Genomic DNA, 21,893 nt, shown 5'->3' with positions numbered 1-21,893 from the left:
ATTTGGCTGCTGCCCATTGTCACTTTCGTGTAAGGAGATGGGTTAATTTGTCACTGCTTGGGCATTGTAAGAGGCACACACTAGGGTTTTTAAACCATTGGGTTTGTGGACTTAATATTTTCCAGTGGAGACACAGACTACATTAAACTTAATGTACACAGAAAGGAAAGAGGGGGAATTTGCCTGAAGGAGAGGTTTTAAATGTAGCAGTTCTTGAATAAAGAAGTCCCTAACTCATAAATTATTCTGGCTGTATCTACAATGATAGAAATGTCAGTCCCATGATAGAAATCTGACTCTCCTCTGGGATCTCATTGGAGTTTGGCTTAGTGAGGGTGTGGCCCAGAGACATAAGCATTATTTTCCATATGATTTTCTAGTTCAAGATACCTGAGATAACAGGAGGGCTGTGCCCTCCACCTCCAGCATGGTAGTGCATGGCAGGAAGCTGCCAGGGCTGGAGAGTGCGTGGGCACGGACACACCACAGTGGATGGCACAAGGCCTGGTGGGAAAGCCACACAAGAATAGGCACAAAAAGGGGCTTGTCACATGCTGACCTGTGCTGCTGGAAGTTGGCTCCCACACTGAGTAATCAAGCCCCTCAGCTGTTTCCAAGGCTGGGGTCTGACTGATTTCTCCACAAAGAGAATATGGGAAAGAACTACCATGTGTTTTGATCTTCTGGCATTAAAGCTGGGAGAGATGCTGAGATGGGCTCTAGGACTGCCTTGGTCAGTCTGTTTCATTGGTGGCTTGGTTTGTTTCTTTTAAAGGTAATATTTGTCCAATGGAGCACCGAAAGCAGCCTGATGTTTCACAACATGCTTTTAATTTCAGAAGAGAATCAATGACCCATTTGCTTTGGAGTCATGGTGTTATGATTCCTGGCTACCTGAAAAAAAAAAAAAATTATCAACTTGGGAAACTCCGACAGGAAGGATTGAAATGTCAGCCCTGTCCTCAGCAGTGCTCTGTTCTAGCAGTGGGAATTATAGCATGGATATGCAAGGTTAGCACTCTCAAATTTCACCAGTATGGAAAGAGTAATTTCCCTCTCTTAGTTTCTGAAGTCTGTGAATGGCACACTTATCTGCCCAAATGTGAATATTTTGTTTATGGTTTGCTGCCTTTAATCTTTGTGCAGCAAAGATGGGAATTTATTTCCAAGAGTTCTCCTGAAAATTAGGAGATCTGAACAAGTCTGACAGATGTTGCTAATGAGTTCTGGATATATTTCATGTAAAAAGCAATAGGATTACAAATCAGTTGTTTGCAAAGCTCATTAAGGGCATGACTGCTCTGAATAAACACTGTCAACTGATAAGCTTGCTCTGAAGGAAAGCCTGAGACATTGCACTAGTGATAGCAAATGTCCTTGTTAGGTAAACAAGACACCATAAAAGAATTATAAAATTACTAATACTGGTACTTGGATTAAAAAACTTTATTTTTAACTACTCATAGCAAAGGAAGAGGAAAATATTTTTTCTACTACATTAACCAAACATTTATGACATCTTGCATTATTTTGTTTGATTCTATGATTAAGAAATTACCAGAGACTAGGATTCATCTGTTCTCACATGTAGCTGAATTGTGTAGCAGGTTTCTCATAAACACCTTTGGTACAAGCTAAAAAGTATAGAGTGACTGCTGAGGAGTGAGAAAAGAGAACTAAAGAGGTATGAATGTGGAGAGGATTCTGTGATTAATCTGTACAGAGTATAAGATACCATCTGTGGGCCAAATATCTGACTGAAATAATGGGAAAAACATGACTCTTGACTAGTGGAAGTGGAGGATGGAGTGGAAGGATGCTATTACATCTTTCAGTGTCACTTCTGTTGTGATTCAATTTCATGGTCAGTTTATGCCCAAACTTCTCTCAGCTGTTGATGGAAAGTGGTGGCTACACCATTCTCCCTGTTCATGCCCATCACCCAGTGCCGTGTTCCCTGATCCTTGATCTAGCTGAGAAACTAATCTTTGCTGTGTGCCAAGTGACAAAAACATGCAGTCTGGGATAGGAGGAGAATGTGACAGTCCACTCCAGAGTCAGCAGCATTTTAGCTATGCTTCTGCAGCAGTAAGTCATGTTTATGCACATCATGAACAAGTAAAGCTTTCCAGCTGGAGTTATTCCTGCTAAACTAAAGAGAGAAAAAATAGATGTTAGCAGAAACAAAGTCTACACTTGGTGGCTGCTATTCCCCAGAGGAACAGTTAATAGGAGCATACACTGGTACTCTCTATACAGTACAATAGATGACCAAATGTTAGGTTTTACATATGTTAGGTGCCTTTATTTTTGTCTGTTCTGTTACTACTAAAGCTGAGTTTGCTGTGAATGCAAGAGTGCCCAATGCCCAAGTTTGTGTTGCCATCAGTAGCAGATCCCTGGTGAGATACTGATAGCCCTGAGCCCTCTGAATTCATTCACCTTTCAGGCTCTAAAATTCTGATCTGTAACTTCAGATCAGTATTCCTTTTGTCTGCAGCAGACATAAAGTCACAGATACCTCTTTATGCCAGCATAGCTGGATTATAACCACAGTGCAGTATAAGTGCTGGTTGCTGCCATGTATATCAAAATCCTTAATGCATTATGCACCACAGTTACAAAAAACCTAAACAAAACTGTGTTAGGTTATTGTCACCTTGTCATCAGCCAGTTGCTATAACAACTAAAAGCTCAAAGCAAGCCAAGACAAGCCCAGAAAAAGTAAAGCCTTACAGCCCTATTTCCACAGGCAAAGTTAGTACAAGACCTGTGCGTGGTAACAGCACAGCAGTAATGACTGTAGTGCATTGTAAGGCTGTATTATATGTCATAATCTAGTCAATAAAATCAATGGCAAGTGAAAAGGTATTCAGCTCTCTGGAATAATTTTGTTAAAATTACAACATTGAGCATACGTAAAAAGCTCCATTGATTATTAGCTTTCTTTTCTGATGAGACTTCAATGCATCCAGTGCTTTTAAAACATCTTTATTAGATGTGAAATTAGGTATGAAATTCTAAGTTATAAATAATTTTGTGTGTCAATTCTAAAAGATATCAAAGAATGGATGGACCTGTTTATACACACACAAGAAGGGCTTCAGAGTTTGCTGCAAGTTTTTTACTCTGGGGTTGATTTTTTTTTCTAGGTAAATGTCAGCTTCCTGCTTTTAAGCCAGTTTTTAGTCTCATCTTTTCATCTTTCCTGTAAACTCTCCTTACATGAAAGATTGCAAGTAAAACAAGTTTTAAAAGAAAGTCTTGTGGAAGTTTCCTTAAAATTGCATTAATTAAGAGATATTCAGCATTTCTTGAATAGAGTTTTATATTACTTTCTGTCCTCCTTAGGGCATTAAATCCCAAACTACTAGCAGCAGCTAGTATATTTACTATCTAACTACTTCTAGTTAGTAGTTCTATCAAAAGGACAATATGAACAAGTCTTAAGTAAATGATCTAAGTGAATTGTCTAGTAGGAAGGGGGATTTGTTTTTGTGATCTTCTTTTCTTGATTTTCTTTTTTAATTGTGTTTTGCAAAGGGGATAAATTCAAGGAAAGTATATATTTCTTTTACTTATTTTTAAATACAGGGGCATGTAGCACATAATCCTGATTTAAGACACAGACTTTTGCCCAGCTGAAAGGAGAGTTTGCATATCTTGCCCTGCTAGTCGGTGTGATGGGAATTTCCTGAAGAACTGATCAAGCAATAACGAGGAAAAAGGCACCAGACCCAAAAAAAAGAAAAAAAGCTACTAATCTTTTATCCACATTCTCTAATGTTTTTGTATTTGACTCAGTAACTTGTTTATGGTCACAATTATTTAATATTCTATTTGAAGATCAGAGTTAACATATTAATTCTTTATGCTGTAATCTTGGTCTGCATTTCTGCTGCTAGGAAAAAAAATCAAGACAAACCAATTAATTCTAATGGATTTCAAACTCAGATCTAGAAATGATCTGATGTTCTTTTGGTTTCAACTGCAAGGAGTTGCAAAATGGATCTGAAAAGTCATTACTTTGCACAGCTTCTCTATGAGAACCAAGTCTTTGGGCGTTGGAGGGAGGAAGATATCTAAAAAATTGCCCATATCTTTTATACCTGAGTAGCTAGAGTTTCTTTCTGTCTCTTGGTTACTATTTTAGGCTCCAGATGAAATTCTTGGGTAATACTCTTAGAAATGCAGTTTCCCAACCCACTGACTTTCCATGTGTCCTCCTTCTGCCAAAAGAGAGAAGTTTTCGTCCTCTGTCTTTGCATTGAAGAGCCTATCCTAAAGCCTCTTTTGGTGATCCCAAGGCTCAAAATGATGGAGTTCATCTCAGTGACTCAACAAGAAATTCCACATTTGATTTTTGCTGGTGTTATTTAGCCAGAGGTAAAGGTGTGTAAGTTCCTTAGTGAATGGGGGAAGGGAACAGACTCCTTTGGTTAACGCCTTACCTGTCTTATCCCATCTTGCAGAAACACAGCCTGAGGATGCTGTTTCATATCAGTCCTATTCAATATAAGACTTCTGCCACTAACCCACAGTGTGCTTGCTCTGCCAGCACATGATGTGTGAAATTTTTTTTTCCCTGGAAAACAGGGGATGGAGGAAAGGGAACACTTTGGAGTGCTAATTTCTTCAGTTGGAATCCTGATGGGATTGGGAGAATGAAATTCTTTTCAGAGCCTTAAGAAATATTCTGTGATATGGAAATAATACTTTCTGCCCTACTAAAGAAATGGCGTAACATAGGGATATTGGAAATATTAACCCTTGAGGAAGATGTAGTTGCATGCCCCTTTAAGGAAGGAGGATTTATAAGTCTTTACTCACTTTAAACCTGAAGTAGAGAGAGTATCTCCACATTTGGTCAGAAATTTAGGTATTAAAGAAAGGCTCCTAGTACTGAACCTCTGTTTTTAATGGCCTCTCTGGATGAGGACAAGTGTTTGCTTCAGTATGAGATTTGTGGATCTGAGAGAGCAGAAAGGAATGGTTCCCTTTTTATTGTTCATCCACTTTAAGTGTACAGTGAAAATGGAGTTTCAACATATACTTGGGAGAAAGAAAACAGATACAGAAAATGCATAGAAAGGAAAGAGGTGGTGGTCATGAGACCGTTGACAGATTCACAGAAGAGCCTTGAGACAAATCTCTGTCCTTCCTGTAGGACAGACATGTCAGTGGAAGCCATTCACAACTTAAAATTTCTTTGCCTTTGCTTGCACAAGTCCGTCCCAGATCTTAACTAAGAATTAAGCTCAAGATTTCCAGATGATGGAAGACAGAGTCACCTGTGCTCCTACTCAGGAAATAATATTGGCAGCCATTCTCATGGAGAGAGGTCTTTTAAAAGGGTTTTTCATGCCATTTTGCTGAAGACAGGGTTGCAGTGCTGGTGTGGAGTCCCCAGGTTCTGCCAGGCATTGCTGCTGGGCAGGTCTGCTCAAGGAATGAGCACTGTGAGTTAGTCAGTGCTTTGATTCAGACTGAAAAGGTTATAAAGGCAATAAAGACCATGGGGAAAAGTGCTGAATTTACACACTTGAGCGAGCACCAATGTGAAGTGCTGTGGGTTTGCCTGCACCTATAACCCTGTTTTCATTTCAAAGGGATTTGATACATGTAACTCACAGTAGAGTGTGGCTCCAAATATCGCTTTAAAGATTATGCTGCATCAGTGATCTGACAACGCACTGGAAAGGTTAAACTGAGTGCAGATCGTTTAGCTTTGGTATGATGATTAATTTTGAGTGCTCTTAGTTATGAATACTAGTTTCAAGTATTTACTGAAAAAGCCAGTATATTGCATGGGATCTTTAAAAAGTAAAGTAAAAGCAGTTAACTGTGATTTTGCTCCCAAATAAACTAAGGTGATTGTGACCTTGACATGACTCTTTGCTCCAGCCCTCCCCTCCCCTCTCATATGTACAAAACTGACATGCTCATCTGTACACTTGAAAAGTCCTTGGTACTGTTGATATTTACTGTTCATTATCAAAGGTCTTTTGCTTTAAAGGCTTAGCTATTAAAACAGGTGAGATGGCAAATGCTGACAAGATAGTTTTGCAGTTGCATAAGAGATTTTAATGTATTATTAAATCCCCTGATGGAGATTATTAAGAATCAGCCTATTAAGAGTTCAGAATTAAGTGTACTGCTGTTATATTAGATATATTAACTCTTGTTCCTCTTTTCTTTGATATTTCAGTGCTACGACTGTTGAAGGATGGTGCTGATCCTCACATGCTTCTTTCCTCAGGAGGCTCCTTGCTCCATCTGGTAAGAGTGATTGAAGATTATTGTTAGTGACTGTCGATAAACAAGGTGGAAAAGTGAGTGGCAGATTTTCATCCAAAAAAGAAAGGCTTAGCAGTTTTATTTAATCTGTATTGAGCTCTACCATGGCTGTGATTACGTCCAGCTATTCATTTTAAATAAATGGTCATTTTCAAATTGCTTACAAAAGAATGGATCATGTCATAGTGGTAGAATGGTAGCTAACAAAGGAGAATTGTTTTATTTATAAATTATCTGTGCAGCAAGAAACAGCAAAGGAAAGACTGCTTGATTCCAAATACAGAATTATATGTCTCAAAGGTTCACAGGTCCAATATGAAAAAAACCCCATGACTTAGCATTTTTCCTTTTTTTTTTGTGATACTTTCTTGCACCAGTTTCCTACGTGTGGATATTTAACACATTATCTACATTTAATTTATCATTATTTGCATAGCAATTCAGATTAAGTAACAAGAAGATAAAAGAAAAACAGTTTGTATATACTAATGAAAGTAAAAACAAGATATAAGGACATGACAGGCAAACAGAAAATACCATAGGAGTAGAATTTTGGCATTGCTGAAGCCAGTAGAAAAACTCATAAATAATTCATGCATCTTACCATCCTGGTCTGTGATGCTTCAGTTGCAGACATGCTGTCTTTGAAACTATTTTAAGACACTTGGATCCAACTTTGCTGCACACTGTGGCTGAAAGAAATGCAACTGAGCAAAGTAACGAAAAGTCTGCTGGGAGAGTGTTTCATTTTATAACAGTTGGATTACATTTCTCATAGTATGTGTGCAAAATAGAGCAATTTATTGATGAGAAAGAGCCCCTGTAATATTACTGGACTCCAGTACACCTGTGGCCATGGTCTTGCAAGATACAGCATTTTTGTTATGTAATTTGTTTTTGTTTTCCATCCTCCACAGCCATGCTATTTAACCAAGGACTTTAGGAAATAGAGGCCAAAGTAAAGGGAAAGTGCAGTACTGATTTGGAAGAGAGAAAATTTTAATTATCTTTTCTCTTCTCCAGCTATTTGTCTGCTGTAAAAATGCTCAACCACTCTTTAAAAATGCACTCCAAATGAAATGTTATTTTTGGGCTTCCCAAAACAGAGGCATCCCTAATCTTACCCCATTCCAAAAGCCCTAGGAGACAATCTTTATCTTCAGTGTGGGTGATTTGACATAAGTGTCAGGCGTTTTGAAATAAAAGACAGAAAAATTGATCTTCAGGGATTTTAAGTTGCTTTATCTAGTTTAGCTGATGAACAGTTTTTAACTGCAGATAAAATCTGCAGTTGAGCTGTGCCTTTTTAGGTTTCTTGATCTGCATCACGCCCAAATTCACTGTCACAATCATCATCTCTCAACTGGTGCCTGCTGCTTCACAGGCACACATATGCTTCCAAAGAAAGGAAAACTTTTTGCAATAAGAAATTTGCATTAGAGAGCCATGTGTAACCTACTGCCTCAGTTTAGTCAGAGGTACTTGCAAGCACTCATAATTCATTTACAGGAATGTTCGTCCTACCTGAATTCAATGAAATTTGGATTTGACCCTGATTTGGGAGCAGTACAGACAGGAGAGGAGAATCATGATACAGGGAAACAGGAAAAGCCAAATTTATTTTTCAGCAAGAATTGAAACTATTAATTAACATGCACCTGTGTTATATTCTTAAAGCCCACTCAGATCCATTTTAAGTGTTAGTTTTACAACTGTAAGATTGCTTGGTCCAAAGGGGAGCTTGGTATTTATTCTTTCCACTTGTAGGCTAAATGTTTTTGTGTCAGAATGGGTGGAAAAAAAAAAATATATATATATTGACATTCTTCTTAAAATCTGATTCATTATAAAATTCCATTTTTCTTTTTTTCATATCAAAATGCGATATAATTCTAAAAAAAAAAAAAAAAACAAATGTGACACTTGATAAAGGTTCTGGTTTTGTCTGTGTAGAGAGTATCCCAATATGGTTTAATCTAGGCAAGCTGTGGGCACTTCAGAAATATTCACTGAACTCTCTTTAGGTTCCATGAGAGGAGAAGTACAATAAAAAGTGAGTAGGTGCCTGAGCTGCCCGTGCACTGCACGTGGTGTCAGGTCAATTCACACAGGCAGCCACTCACCCCTACCCTTATAACAAAGTATGGGTGTCACAGTTTTATTCTGGAGCCTTAACTGCGCTTGCACAATTATTTCACAAAATCTATTAAACAAGAATCAAGGAGCAGCAACAAATCAAAGCTGCAACTAATCACCAAAGGCTCTGTGTCTATTATTAATACACAAAATGGCTCAGTGATACCTGTCATCTCTAGAACTGGTTGGTTTTGGGGGTTTTTTTTGGTGGTGTTTTTTTTTTTTTCTTAACAATGTCTTGAAAATGTGGTTGGTGTTACATTATGCTGATCTGCAATATAAAATGTCTTACCTCTGATTTGTTACATTTCAGCACAGAACAGCTCGATTTCAGTTGTACTGATACAATGAATGATACCAATGCAACAAAACAAAACTGTTACTAGAGCTGCTGGATAAGTTACACGAGCTAAAAGAAATACATCAGAATTTAATTTCTGTTCTATAATTTAATGGTTGGTGTATTTGGAAATCATTTGGGTGGGACTGGTTTTTATCCTGATAGAATTTAATATTAATCTTCTGGGTTATCTATATGTATGATTGCAGGGGTACATGCAGCTGCAGCACTCTGCTGAAGATCTCAACTATATCTTGACAGTAAAATCCAGTCACAATTTTCCTTCTTCCTCACTTCCTTTTGTATCCTGGCTTCCATGCCAGATTAAAATTAGTCTCCCCATCACCTCTCCCCCATGGGGAAAGAGATGGGTTCCTTCTCTAAAGAGTTACTGAGACTGTGTGTGAGGCCAGAGTCAGGATCTTAACTTGAGGTGCCCTGATTGCCTTTAAAGGTATTATCCATAACCTTATGCATAAAAAGTCATAGATATGACAGAGGAGTAAGGTCAACACAATTTCTAGGCTATTTTCTTCTTCTCTACCAAAATTGTGACCATGACCAAGGTATAGAAACATGCACACATGCATGCATGTACACACACACGTGCATCCCTCCATCCCACAATAACACTCTCAGTGTGCAAAGTATTCATCTGGCAAAGAGATTCAGACAGGAATCAGTATAGTTAGTGGATTGGAAATAGAAGTGAGGTATGAAGAGGGGTGTATATTACTCTGAACTGCATAAAAGGCAGAAATTCATGTATGCATGGACATATGTATGTGTGGGCGCACATATACTTAGATACCACTACTCATGATCCTGCACAGATGCCTGTGCACTGATTTGGAATGGCAGTATTGAACAGGAAAAAAGCCTCATCCTTATAGTAGATTCAGCTGATTTCATAAGGAAATAGGGGATTCTGTGAGTCATGCACCTGGAACTGGAAATCTCCACACAATTATTTCTATAGATTCCTCGGCTGTTGTTCCCTACAAACACTGCAGCTTAACTACAATGTGTCATCTGCCCAATTTAAATTGTGTGTAACAAATTTAGTTGTACACCGAGGAAAACACCATCCCTAATCTGCTCTGTTTTTCTTCCAGTGTGCTCGCTATGATAATGCATTTGCTGCAGAAATTCTAATTGACAGAGGAGTGAATGTAAATCATCAAGATGAGGATTTTTGGACATCAATGCATGTAGCCTGTGCCTGTGATAATCCTGATATTGTCCTGCTACTGCTACTAGTAAGTAAAGCAAGCCAATGCATTGTGGGCTTGAAAAGGAGACAGAATGGAGCACCCTAAGGTCTGAAACTGCTGTGTGAATGTAACATATTGCTGCTAATCATATCAGTGAAACATGTACAGTGTTTGGTTTTTCTTGACATTGCTTTGGTGCTCAGGAATTTTAGAAGGCTTTTTTAGGATTTCAATGAGAATAAATTGCAAACATCAATGTCAAGTGTCTCCTATTTCTCCTCTGTGGTCCCGAGCTTATATCTCTGATAAGCACTCAGTCCCAAATGGGATATTCAGAGAATTTCTTCTCTTTTCTCCTTGTCACTTTCTGTTAAGGATTCGCTTTTCAGACAATCTTATTAAAAGCTTCCTCTGAAAAGCAAGTATTGGCTCACTTACACTCAGTATCTAAAAAGTGTTAAAAGTCATAAACAAAATGTTTGTGGGCATGGTCAAAATGAGACAAATTCAATATTTATATAAACAACTCTGACATTTTAATGCTCATTTTGCACAATATAGTAATAGATTTGGCATTCAGCCTTTTTCAAGAGCAGCAGTGTGCCAGGTGGCCAAGAAGGCCAAAGGCATCCTGGCCTGTATCAGCAGTAGTGTGGCCAGCAGGACCAGGACAGTGATTGTCCTCCTGTACTCGGCGTTGGTGAGGCCATACCTCAAATCCTGTGTTCAGGTTTGGGCCCCTCACTACAAGGAAGACACTGAGGGGCTGGAGAGAATCCAGGGAAGAGTAATGGAGCTGGGGAAGGGTCTGGAGCACAAGTCCTATGAGGAGCAACTGAGAGAGTTGGGGTTGTACAGGATGGAGAAGAAAAGGCCCAGAGAAAACCTGAAAGAAGGTTGTAGCAAGGTGGGGGTTGGCCTCTCCTACCAGGTAGCAAGCAACAGGACAAGAAGAAATGGCCTCAAGTTGCACCAGGGGAAGTTTAGATTGCATACTTGGAAAAACTTTCTGTGCTGAAATAGTAGTCAACATTGGAATAGGCTGCCTATAGAAGTGGCAGAGTCAACACCCCTGGAAGTATTGAAAAAGTGTGCAGATGTGACAAATATGGACGTGGTTTAGTGGTGGAATTGGCTGTGATGTGTTGATGGTTGGACTCGATGATCTGAAATGCCCTTTCCAACCTAAATGATTCTCTGGTTATGTTTTGTGCTTCCTTTCCTAGGACCAAAACCTCTAGTTTTATGCAATGGTAATAATGCAGCTCTTTCTGTCAGTTAATGTGATCTTGCTCTTTAAAACAGTAGTGCAGAAACAATTCACAGTCTGACTTAAAGTGACTTAAAGCTTTTTAGTCTGTTTATAGAGTTTTTAAATGTTTTTGTTTTAAATTGGTCATTGCAAGGTCAGAGTTTCTTGTCATGCTTATAATTCTATTGCATTGTTACATGTAAAGGTAAGAGAGATATATTTTTAGACTGTATACTTGATAATACATTTCATGAAATCTCTTTGGGAGATTATTTAGTCCATTCCCTCTGCCAGACAAGAGCTAGGCACACCAGCCTGCGCAAATCTTCAAGGATGGAAAGTCCACAAACGCACTGGGCAACCTGCACAGTAAAAAAACCCCAAAAAACCCAACAAACCAAAACGACAAAAAAAGATCAGATACATCTGGTTTTGAACATTGTCATTACTCCTGGCAAATAAAGGATAAAATTTCCAGTCATGTTTTATCTCTTGTATTCTATCTCAATCTGTCCACTGTAGATACCTCTGAAGCCTATGTATCCTTTGCATTCTGCATGTACTCCTAGAGTGATAAACAAACTAGAACAGAGCAGTTTATTTATAAAAAGCTCTTGTACTGTGGGGAAACTCTTGTAATGGGGGTTTTTTTTCAGAAATTCTGATTACAGTGCTGTTGTCATCAATGGGAACAGTTTAGGTTATAGAGGGCATTTGTAAAATTTTCCTTGACCATTTTTTCAAGAAGCTCAATCTAATTAAACTTCAAGTGTTGCTGTACAGGATTATATCCAAAATAATTTTCTTGTGCCTATCATTTGAATGTTTTTGACTTGGTCCCTGTTTGTTACAAGCTGCCTTCATCTGAAGGTTCTAATTATTTTCTGATAACTTGGTTACCTAATACATTAAAATTCCAATAAACAGAGGTACACGTGGATTTTTGCAGATAAAGTTTGAATTGTCCATATTATTTCTGATAACTTCCAGTAAATCTGCCCACATTTAGGGGGTCAGAACTTCTAAAGGCAGAGTTTCCTTGACTAGATAAATAATATCTTTAGACTCTCCCTTCTAGATTCAAAATAAAGGTTTTAAACTTTTGTGATTTAAAGATTTTTAAAGAGATGGCAGAGGAAGGAAAATATTCTTCGGTAAACTCTAGGTTTTGAAACATCACATTAATGCTCTTTTTGATAATATTTGACAATGTGAAGATGAAAATTGAGGTTGGAGAGACTTATTTTTCACAATTCTGAATTGCCTTTGCATGAGCAATTCATATTAGAAATTACTTTGCCTTGAGGTTAGTGTTTCATGGACCATGTCTAATGTGTATCATGAACCTTGATAATGCCAATATGAGCTACAGTCAGCTTCTATTATGCCACAGTTTTTCATTGGAAGAAAAAATAATACTTCTTGTGACCTCAGGAATTACTTTTAAATAAATATGTCTTCTGGACTGAATTTATAGCCCAGACAACACCATATTTTCTATTTTAAAGATGTGACTTAAAATGTAACAGCATGATCCTTTAATTGCTCAATTCAGATTTCTGGAGAACTGTCACAGAAGCCAGAGGAGATTTGCTCATTAAGAACTTAAAACATTTCTTGAGGGGAAAGTAGGAAAAAAAAGTCTATGTAGATCCCAGAAGGCTATCAAAGAAGATTTGCTTAAACACCCCCAGTTTCTGACTTCACCCCACTTTTAGTGGTCTTCATTTTCCTCTGGCTGAGACAAGAGACTCAGATGAATGCAGTGACTTGTTATTCATCACCTAAACTGTGGTGACTCACAATTTCTTTGCTCTGGTGGATAGCCATGACAAAATCCAAGCTCATTCACTGCAAACTAGGAGGGGCTGCAGCTGTTTGCAATGTGGTAATCTGTCGTGTCCTGCTGGAAGGCTATTGGAATTGTAAATACTGGTTTTGAAATGGGTGCAGAATGAAATGCTTGAAGCTATTTCTTTCCATAGTTCCCAACATTTTACCCTGTGTGGCACAGCTTTCCAGGGATGTATTTATGTCTCCTCAGTGTTGGAGCTGTCAGCAAGGGGAGCCAGCCCGTGTGTGCTGAGCAGTCGGTCAGTGAGGAGCTTAGCCTGGGGTGCCGCGGGTGTGTCAGGAGGTGCAGGGATCAGAGGTGATCCGTGGGGGTCTGCTGCCACACACGGCAATGAGGGGGGACAGGTCACCTTCATCAGTCACTGCTCGGTCCCAGCAGCGTTGTGTGCTCTCCCTGTGGCACAGGGAATTGCTCTTTGTGGATTTTGGGTGAAAGAGGCTCCTGTAGCAGGTTAAGAGAATGCTGAAGTGTCTTTTATTTAAGAACAAAGATGTGTAGGCTTATATACATTTGTGCCCGCATAAAATTTCTTAAGAGTGTGAAGAGCAATCAGATTTATTGGAGGGATCTGCTCTGTTTTGTCTCACTGCCTTTTGAAGGCTCAAGAGTGGATGCGCTGACAGCAGTTCTGTCTGGTGGGGGTGTGGTCTTTTTGTCATTTTGGGTGCATTGCAACATTGTATTTTTAATTAATCCCTACACTTGTTCTATATTGAATTGAAACACTAGCCAAGATTTTTACGTTAGTTCTTTGTCCCATGGTACCAGAGTTGCAGAATGTCTAAGCACCAGCATATTAGCTGCTGCTCCTGCTTTGTTAGCTGTAGCAGGTGTTTAATCATCTCACTGTCCTTTAAATGGCTACAGCTTTAAACTTGTACCCATCTCTTGCAGTCTAATTGTTCCTCCACAAAAAACAATTTTTAGCTTCAAATACTTTTAACTGATACATAAGAGTGGGTAGCCTTCACTTCACTTGTGCACTGTTCAAACTACCTTCTTGTCATGACAGCTCAGCCCCACACAGTTTCTCGTTCACTCGCCCCAGGTCAGGATCACAAGGGGAAAAAGTGGGTTGAGATAAAGGCAGTTTAATAGGGAAAGCAAAAGCTGCACACATAAGCAAAGCAAAAGAAAAATTAACTCACGCTGTCCTATCAGCAGGCAGGTGTTCAGCCATCTCCAGGGAAGCTGAGATGGCTCCACCACATGTAACAGTGCAGTGGGAAGACAAATGCCATCACTCTGAGCACCCTCCTCCTTTCCCTGGCTTTATGTGCTGAGCATGAGGCCATATGGTGTGGGATATCCCTCTCAAGGGCTGGGGCCAGCTGTCCCAGCTCCTTTGCACCCCCAGCCTGCAGCGGTGGGGTGAGGAACAGAAATGGCCTTGGATCTGTGTGAGTGCTGCTCAGCAATAGTTAAAACATCCCGGGGTTATCAACACCCACTTCAACACAAATCCAAAACACACGCTGGCTACTGGGAGGAAAATTACTCAATCCCAGCCAGAAACTGCACACATGTGGTGGAATAAACATTGATACTGTTGCAGTTTTGTATATTAACCTTGTCTACTCAGGCAGTAGGCTCGGTAGATAAAAATACCACTTTTTAGAACCTTCTATTTTCTTTTTTTTAATTATTTTTGTTTACTCTTCATTATTTTTCATCATGAATTCTGTGTTTTAGAGGATCAGCACTGGTTCACAGTCATATTGGTTCTTTTTTCAAGATAACTATGGCTGTGTTGCAAACCACAGGCTTCTTTATGACTTGCTGTTTATTACACTAATTTCAGAGCATAGCACAGGTAATCATTATGAAGCTGTACAGTTTGGCTCACACATTACAGGTTGATAACTATGATTTTTCTTTTCTACTGTACTTTGATTTTGGTTTTGAGGGTGGTTTTTCCTTTCTTGCACTCCCAAAGAATCATGAAATCTTTTGATGTGGACTGACCTGAGGCTAAGAGCAGCAGAGAAAGTTGATGAGATTGTGTTTTTATAGTGTACTTCACTTCATTTTACTATGGTCAGGAGGCACCTTTTAGTGGGCAACATGAATGTTAGAGTTTCACCATCTTCAAGGCAGATCTTTCAAATGAAACTAGGAAGGTGGAAGTGGTATTTTCATGTTTGTACAATATGTGGCACAGTAGAGACTCATTATTTATTCTTTCATAGAACTGAAAGCATTACTGTGATAAACCTGGCACTTAATTAATTAGAAAAGCAGAGATCAGTACTACATCCTCAGAACATTCTTAAAACATTTTTTTTTAACTGACCTTACCAGGAAAAGTAAGTGTACCTTCTGTCTGCTAACTAATTAAATGTTTCGTCGTGTACTTTTTGGAACCTAAAATTGAAGCACAAAATGCAAATCTGGCAAAGAAGGCTAAAAGTACAAATTAAAAAAAAATAAAAAAAGAGGCTGAGTATTTTTTCACTCCCCTATTTAAGAACTTAGGAAAATCTGTGCTTGGCAGTGTGCAAAAGGGAGTTACCATAAAATCATTCATTAGATTTACAGCAAGAATAGATGAGCAGTGTCAGGTAGATAATACTATCCACTGTATGTGTAATCCACTTTTGATTTTGGTGTAAAATCCCCTTTCCAAAACCAGATATATTTGTACTGGAAAAAAAAATTACATGAACTGACTTCCTGGTGGGAGCAGAAAGGAAGTCTTTATGGGGCTGTAACTCTGTTTTCTGCTCCCCCATGCAGTTGAGAATGGCACATATCTGAAGTCATGTAATCAGACAGCAGTTACATAGTTATTTTGCCCTTGTTCTTTGCAACTGCGTCAGGCTGTGTTAGCAAGCAGGGATGAATTATCAAAATGCCATTATCTTTAAACTTAAAGAAAGGTCTTTCTATTTCATAGTTCCAGAAACAATTACTTCCTCAGAGGGAGCAATTCTGCCCTCCCACTCAATCTTGCTCAGTATGACTTCCTCCTTTGAGTCAATATGGGAGGAAGCAGGGAAGGGGAAAGAATGAGGAGTGGTTAGAGGTCATGAGGAGACAGTGGCTAACAGTTTACAGTATAAATGATCATGTAGCCCAAAAGAAAAATGATTCTTCTGTATTCCTAGAGGCGGAATATATTGTTACCAATATTTGTAGTAAGGAAATTTAAATAGCATTTTTTCTGTGAAAGCTGTGGGTATCTATTTGAATTCACTCAGTTTGCAGAGGCTGGTGGATGTGTGAGAAGTGTAGGAGGGAACTTCCAGAGAGTGTGTACTACTGGCTTATAGCCTTTCATCATTCCTAGCTGAGATAACATAAAATTAACCTAGATGAAGGCCACTAATTAACTAATCTAGGTGATGCCTTTTAATGAGTTGCTGAACACCAGATGGCAACACTCGTGGGAAACTGTAGAAATATTAGTCCTTCTCCATAAAGGCTGGCAAAAAGTGATGAAGCTAGCTAGTCATGCAGCACTAAAGGTGGTTTAAGGAGACATAAGAACAGGAACTTAACTGGATACAGCAAAATGGTCAAAGCATTTAACTTTGAGCACTATCATGAAAGTAATGAGATAGCCTAGAGAAGAAATGAGAATAATATAAAGAGAAAAGATGTAGCATTGAACTTCAGTTGACAAGAGAAATAGCCAGTGAAATAGAATCTGCAGTTCACTGTACAAAAACCATTAAATCATGGCAGAAATCAAAGCCTTTTTACATGGGAAGTAGACACAGAAAGTATGATGTAAAAGTCTGTAAATACTCCTTTGATGTCTAAAAATCTCACCCACAAACAGAGACACTTTCCCTCTCTGCCTCCCTTCGTCCCTCCACCCCTTTCATTCTCCCTCCTCTGTTCAGGTGGAAAACATTTGTGGTTGGGGATGAGACTTAGGACACAGACCATGGCTATTAAGTAGCAGATCTGTATACTCTGGAGTTCTTAGAGCATTTCCAGAAAACAAAAGCTCCTGGAGGTAAAAGAGAGTTAGACCTGCTGGAAAAAATATCAACCCTAGTTTTGGCTGGAGCAGATCAGGAAAAAGTATGCTGAGAGATGGACAACAAGCACAAAAATGGGGAATTTTGGATAAACTTCATTCATATTCTCTTTTTCCCCAGAGAAAGAGGATCAAGGAATGACAAAATAATGAAAATCAACATCTGGCTTTGATCTTCAGTAAGCATACTTTTGTGCAATGAAGAAGATGGTCTGGGGATGTTCCACCACGGGGGGATGTTTGTAGAAGGTGAAATTCATTCTTCATGCCAAGTGGCCTCTACTTGAATCACTGACATAATTATTCTGAGAGTTGCTCATAGAGTAGCTAGGGAATTGAGGAAAACTCTTAGTTAAATTGCAGAGGTGAAAAGCTGCTTGGTAGTGAAGAACTTGGTAACAAGACAACAGCCTAGCTATTAATAGAGAAATGGGCCTGAGAGTTGCTGAGGTTTCATTAGGATTGGTCCTGTGACATTATTTAATTTAGAGTTTTCAGCGATAACCTTGAGAAGAAAAATAGAGGTATGATAATGAAATATGTTGAAGACAATGCTGCAATGTCTTCTCTATTGGGGTGAGGATTGTAATGTCACAGAGAAATCCTAAGGTATCTTTGACAACTTAAGTAATTAAAATGGCTTGAAATTTCAGTGTACAAATACAAGGTCATGCTCTGAGCAACAGACATTTCTGTGATATTCTCAGGAACCATCAGCTGGAAATCTGGAAAAAGACCTCAGAGCTTCAGTCAATTTTAAGACAATTGTTTGCTGCAAACATGTAACTGCAGCTGGGGAAAACCAGATTCTTGGATTTGTCAGAATGAAGATGTTGCCAAGAGAAAGGGAAGAGTGGTTTTGCTGCTGTCCAAGTAATGACAGCCTGCAGTTTGCTATCTACAGCCACTTTCAGGAGTGGGAAATTGTACCAAGGAAACCTGCAAGGATAAGCAAGGGAGTAAAAAGCTTATCTTAAGAAAAGGGAGTAAAAATAATATGTTGTACTTAAAAAAATCAAATCGGGGAGGTTATAAAAATTTCTGTAAATTTATCAGGATAGAGGAAGAAGTAAGAAAAAGCTTTTAAAACCTGAAGTTACTGCTAGCATGAAAGCAAGTGATTGCAAAGGTGTCCAACAATAAAGTTAAGACAGAATGAAACTAAGCATTCTTAATGCTAGGAGACATATGTTGGAAAGCAGCATTCCATGCAGGAGTGATAGGGATTTAAAAACCCCAGACCTGATCCCTAATTGGCTTTAAAATTGATCTTAAAGTCATCAATGAGATTATGTGTTATGTGTTACCTGCATTACCAAAGTGATGCTTCAGGAGATCCATTCTAGTATTTTATTTCCTCATGAACAGCTGTTCAGAAAGTGTGGATATAATTATTCTCATTGTGTTCTTAAGACAATAAAGTAACATACAGAGGATATTAAAAACATAATATTGTGAAAAATAAATAGCAAGTAAAGTTATATAGTAGATTTTTGATGCCTGTCAGATTATGCTAAATTTCTGTAGCCCAAAAAGAGCCAGGAGAAAAATTCATGGAAGAACATAGTTCAAAAAGAAAAGTTAAGTACTGGGCAAGCATACAATTTTTCAAGCATTTGAAATATTTCTGTTTGTTTGTTTTCAATACTGTTTCATATTCAAAAGCAAAATACATAATGGTCAAATAGCATGAAATCAAAGGAAAAAGAAAAAGCCTTTTTTTTTTCCTCAAGAAAAGAATCTCCAAGGCCAGAAAAGCTAGATGTTTAGTCTCTGGAAACAAGCTGAGAATGGCATTTAGGTCAGTAATTAATTGTGTTCTTAAGAAGTACTTACTATTTATAAACCAGAATTCTGGATTTTCAGTGGGAAGAAGGATGTTTTATTATTTTTTTAAAATGTTAGGAAATACTGTCATCAGGGAAGATGGAAATTTCCTAGCCAAATTTAAATAAAAAGCATGTGTTTAATTTGTATGTAGGATTGGAAAGCCAGTATAATTTAGTAATCATGACAACAATGCACTTCTTTAATTTAGATATATATCTTTGAGAGCAATGTTTTCCAACTGTGACAGATTTTGACTTGATTTTGACATCAAGTATTGAAGCAATCTGAACTTAGAACCAGACCTTGAATCACCATGTCATTAGGATTTAAACATTTTTTTAATGAAGTATTCAACCAAATTTTTGTCATTAAAATATAATAATAATTTTTAAAAGTTTGCACCATTCATGAATAAAGTAAAAAATATTTTATTATATTATTTAATATATTATTTATTTTGATAAGAGCTCTCCCTGAATGCTAAAAAAAATTCCCAAACCACTCAAACCAGCCGCCTCCTCCCAGCTGTATATGGCTTTTTATGTGTTTTCATTTCAGAAATACTGGAATGAAATATTACTATGGCATAGTTTGTAATGCATAATTTAGAAGGGCTTGGGAGCATGAACCACCAGATGAACGTCCATGAATTCTTGAATTTGTGAGTGAGCCAGGAGGGGAAATTGCAGCGCTGATACAATTTATCAAAAGTTCAAGGACAACTTACCTTGATATGCCACCATAAAGATTGATGTGCAAAGTCATTGGAAAGAAAACTGCTGCAGGAAAAGCTGGCTTATACATTGAAAGCAGATGGTTTAGGAAAATTGTAACAGTGCAGGGTTAGTGGGGCTAATAAATGAGGTGGCACGAAGGTCATTAGGAGACTCAGGTTTGCACGTGAGTTTGAAGACTTTTCAGTTAGAATAGCAAAGGTGGAGCAAAAGTATTGATTTTCCAAATCTAGAATAATTGATGTGGACTATGTGTGGAAAAACTAGGTAATTCAGTTCAGTATAGAATAATATAAAGTAATGAGACTGGGTTGGATAGTGAAGTGTAGGAGTTAAAGCCATAAAAAGAAAAATAATGGAAAGTTGGATGTACTTTATTTTTTCTGGTTTGATAATGAGTTTGAGCAAGATGTGGTTGCTGCTTGTAAGGATGAAAGGCTAAAGAGATGTTGGAAAATGTATAAAAGCCAGCCTATGACAGCACAGGAGAAAACTAACCTTTAAATTATTTCTAAATAACAGCTGTATCTTCAGCTATTTGAAGTTATGAAACCAGACTTGTTAAATTTCAAATTACTCCCATTGGAAACTGTGATATATTGTGAATTTTTCAAACACACTAAATATATTTTTCCAAATGTTAAATAATGGAAAGTATTTGTTGAATTAGTGAATACTGCAAGATTACCAACTTGCATTTTTTGAGAAGGATGTTCCTTAAAATTATGACAGTACTGGGAGGTGGAAAAATTTATTTTCTGGAATGAAGACCAGAGAATTGTAAGGGATTGATTATGGACAATTGTTTATTTGCAAGGTGATAGATTAATGCCTATTACTTCAACATTGACTGCTAATATTACACTTTATGGACATGAGGAAAAAATATGTCTGATAAAACATATAGACAAATCGTTGGATGGTACAGCATTATATCTTTGAAGTATTTATTTCAATTTTGTTAAAGTTTCATCACTTTTCCTATATATATATATATATATATATATATATATCCACAGAGACCAATTATTGCACATAGCTGTGGAGTCTTATGTTTGGTTAATATATAAATGTTAGCTGTAGTTATACTTCTATTGCTAGGATTTATAAGTATATGTTTTTCTTTTCATATAATCAATTTCAAAGTTTGGCATGGAGCACATATTTCCCCCACAGCTATATTAGGGACTAACTTGCTGCAGTCCCACACAGCAAGTTACTATTGACTATGACTGGAAGATTTTCTTGTCTACGGCACTTTATTCATTACCCAAGCACAGGAAAATAATGGAGTTTTCTGCTCTTCTGGTGAGTTCTCTAATTATATGCTGATGTTCTGAGAAGCCAGGTTTGTGTTAAGGTGACTGGCATACTAAACTCCCTAAATTGGTTTGGTATTTCACATGATGATTTGTTTCTAGAAGATCTAGATTTAATTACTAACCAGCAAGACAGCATCACCCTGAGTGCAGATTAAGCTGCTGTACAGTCCCTTCCCTGTACACTTGGGCACACATTGATGTTATCAATCAACACAATTAATCTGTCTCATAACAAGAATGCAAATTAACTGAGTTAAAATAGCAGTTTTGTACTCTTACTTCCTTGCATGATGCATTTATCTTTGCAGAAACTCTATGCTGTACACAGCTACTGTTTATTGCATGCTGTTTAATCTTCTGCCTTTTACACCAGAGACATGTAACACAGATTTTCTTTCTTTTTACTGAGTGCCTATATACGTTAATGTGGGCTCTTTTTTCTCTGCATTAATAAAATTGTAAGATCTGATGTCACACCTGAAGTAGTGCTATTTATTCATTTGTGCCATTTCAAGTGTATTTAATTTACACACACACACAGGCACACACCTATACACACATATATACACATTATGCACATACACACATGTGTGCATGTAACCTTAAAATGGACTGGAGAACGAAATATAAAACATTCAGCATCTGGATTTCCCCAGTAACATAAATACATAGACATGGATATGACAGTGTGCATAGACAGGAAGGGAAAAATTCCCCCAAAACGTGAGGATTGAGGAGAAGACCATCAGGTTAAACAGGGCCTTGAGGTTTGCCCCTCAAGGTTAGTTAGATTTGCTACATTTATGTTATTTACACTGAACATGTTAACTACAAGCTCTTCAAAAAACAACTTTCAATCTGTACTGAGCCATCAAAATCAACTTCCTTTCTTTGCAGCCATGGTTTTTTTTTGTTTTTTTTTTTT

General features: G+C 37.9%; 1 protein-coding gene across 3 annotated transcripts in view; it reads left to right on the top strand.

The window, feature by feature from the left end:
• Nucleotides 1-21,893, top strand: part of MYO16 (myosin XVI) — a 357,379-nt gene that overhangs the window by 112,267 nt on the left and 223,219 nt on the right. For all 3 annotated transcript variants that reach the window (XM_063149977.1, XM_063149978.1, XM_063149976.1), the window contains exons 3-4: nucleotides 6,209-6,279; nucleotides 9,889-10,032. In XM_063149977.1, the coding sequence (XP_063006047.1) occupies nucleotides 6,209-6,279; nucleotides 9,889-10,032 (215 nt within the window). The remainder of the gene's footprint in view (nucleotides 1-6,208; nucleotides 6,280-9,888; nucleotides 10,033-21,893) is intronic.

The sequence above is a fragment of the Melospiza melodia genome, chromosome 2, assembly GCF_035770615.1.
Source record: "Melospiza melodia melodia isolate bMelMel2 chromosome 2, bMelMel2.pri, whole genome shotgun sequence".
Lineage (NCBI taxonomy): Eukaryota > Metazoa > Chordata > Aves > Passeriformes > Passerellidae > Melospiza > Melospiza melodia.
Note: the sequence above shows the minus strand (reverse complement) of the source record. Positions and strands in the feature narration are given on the sequence as shown.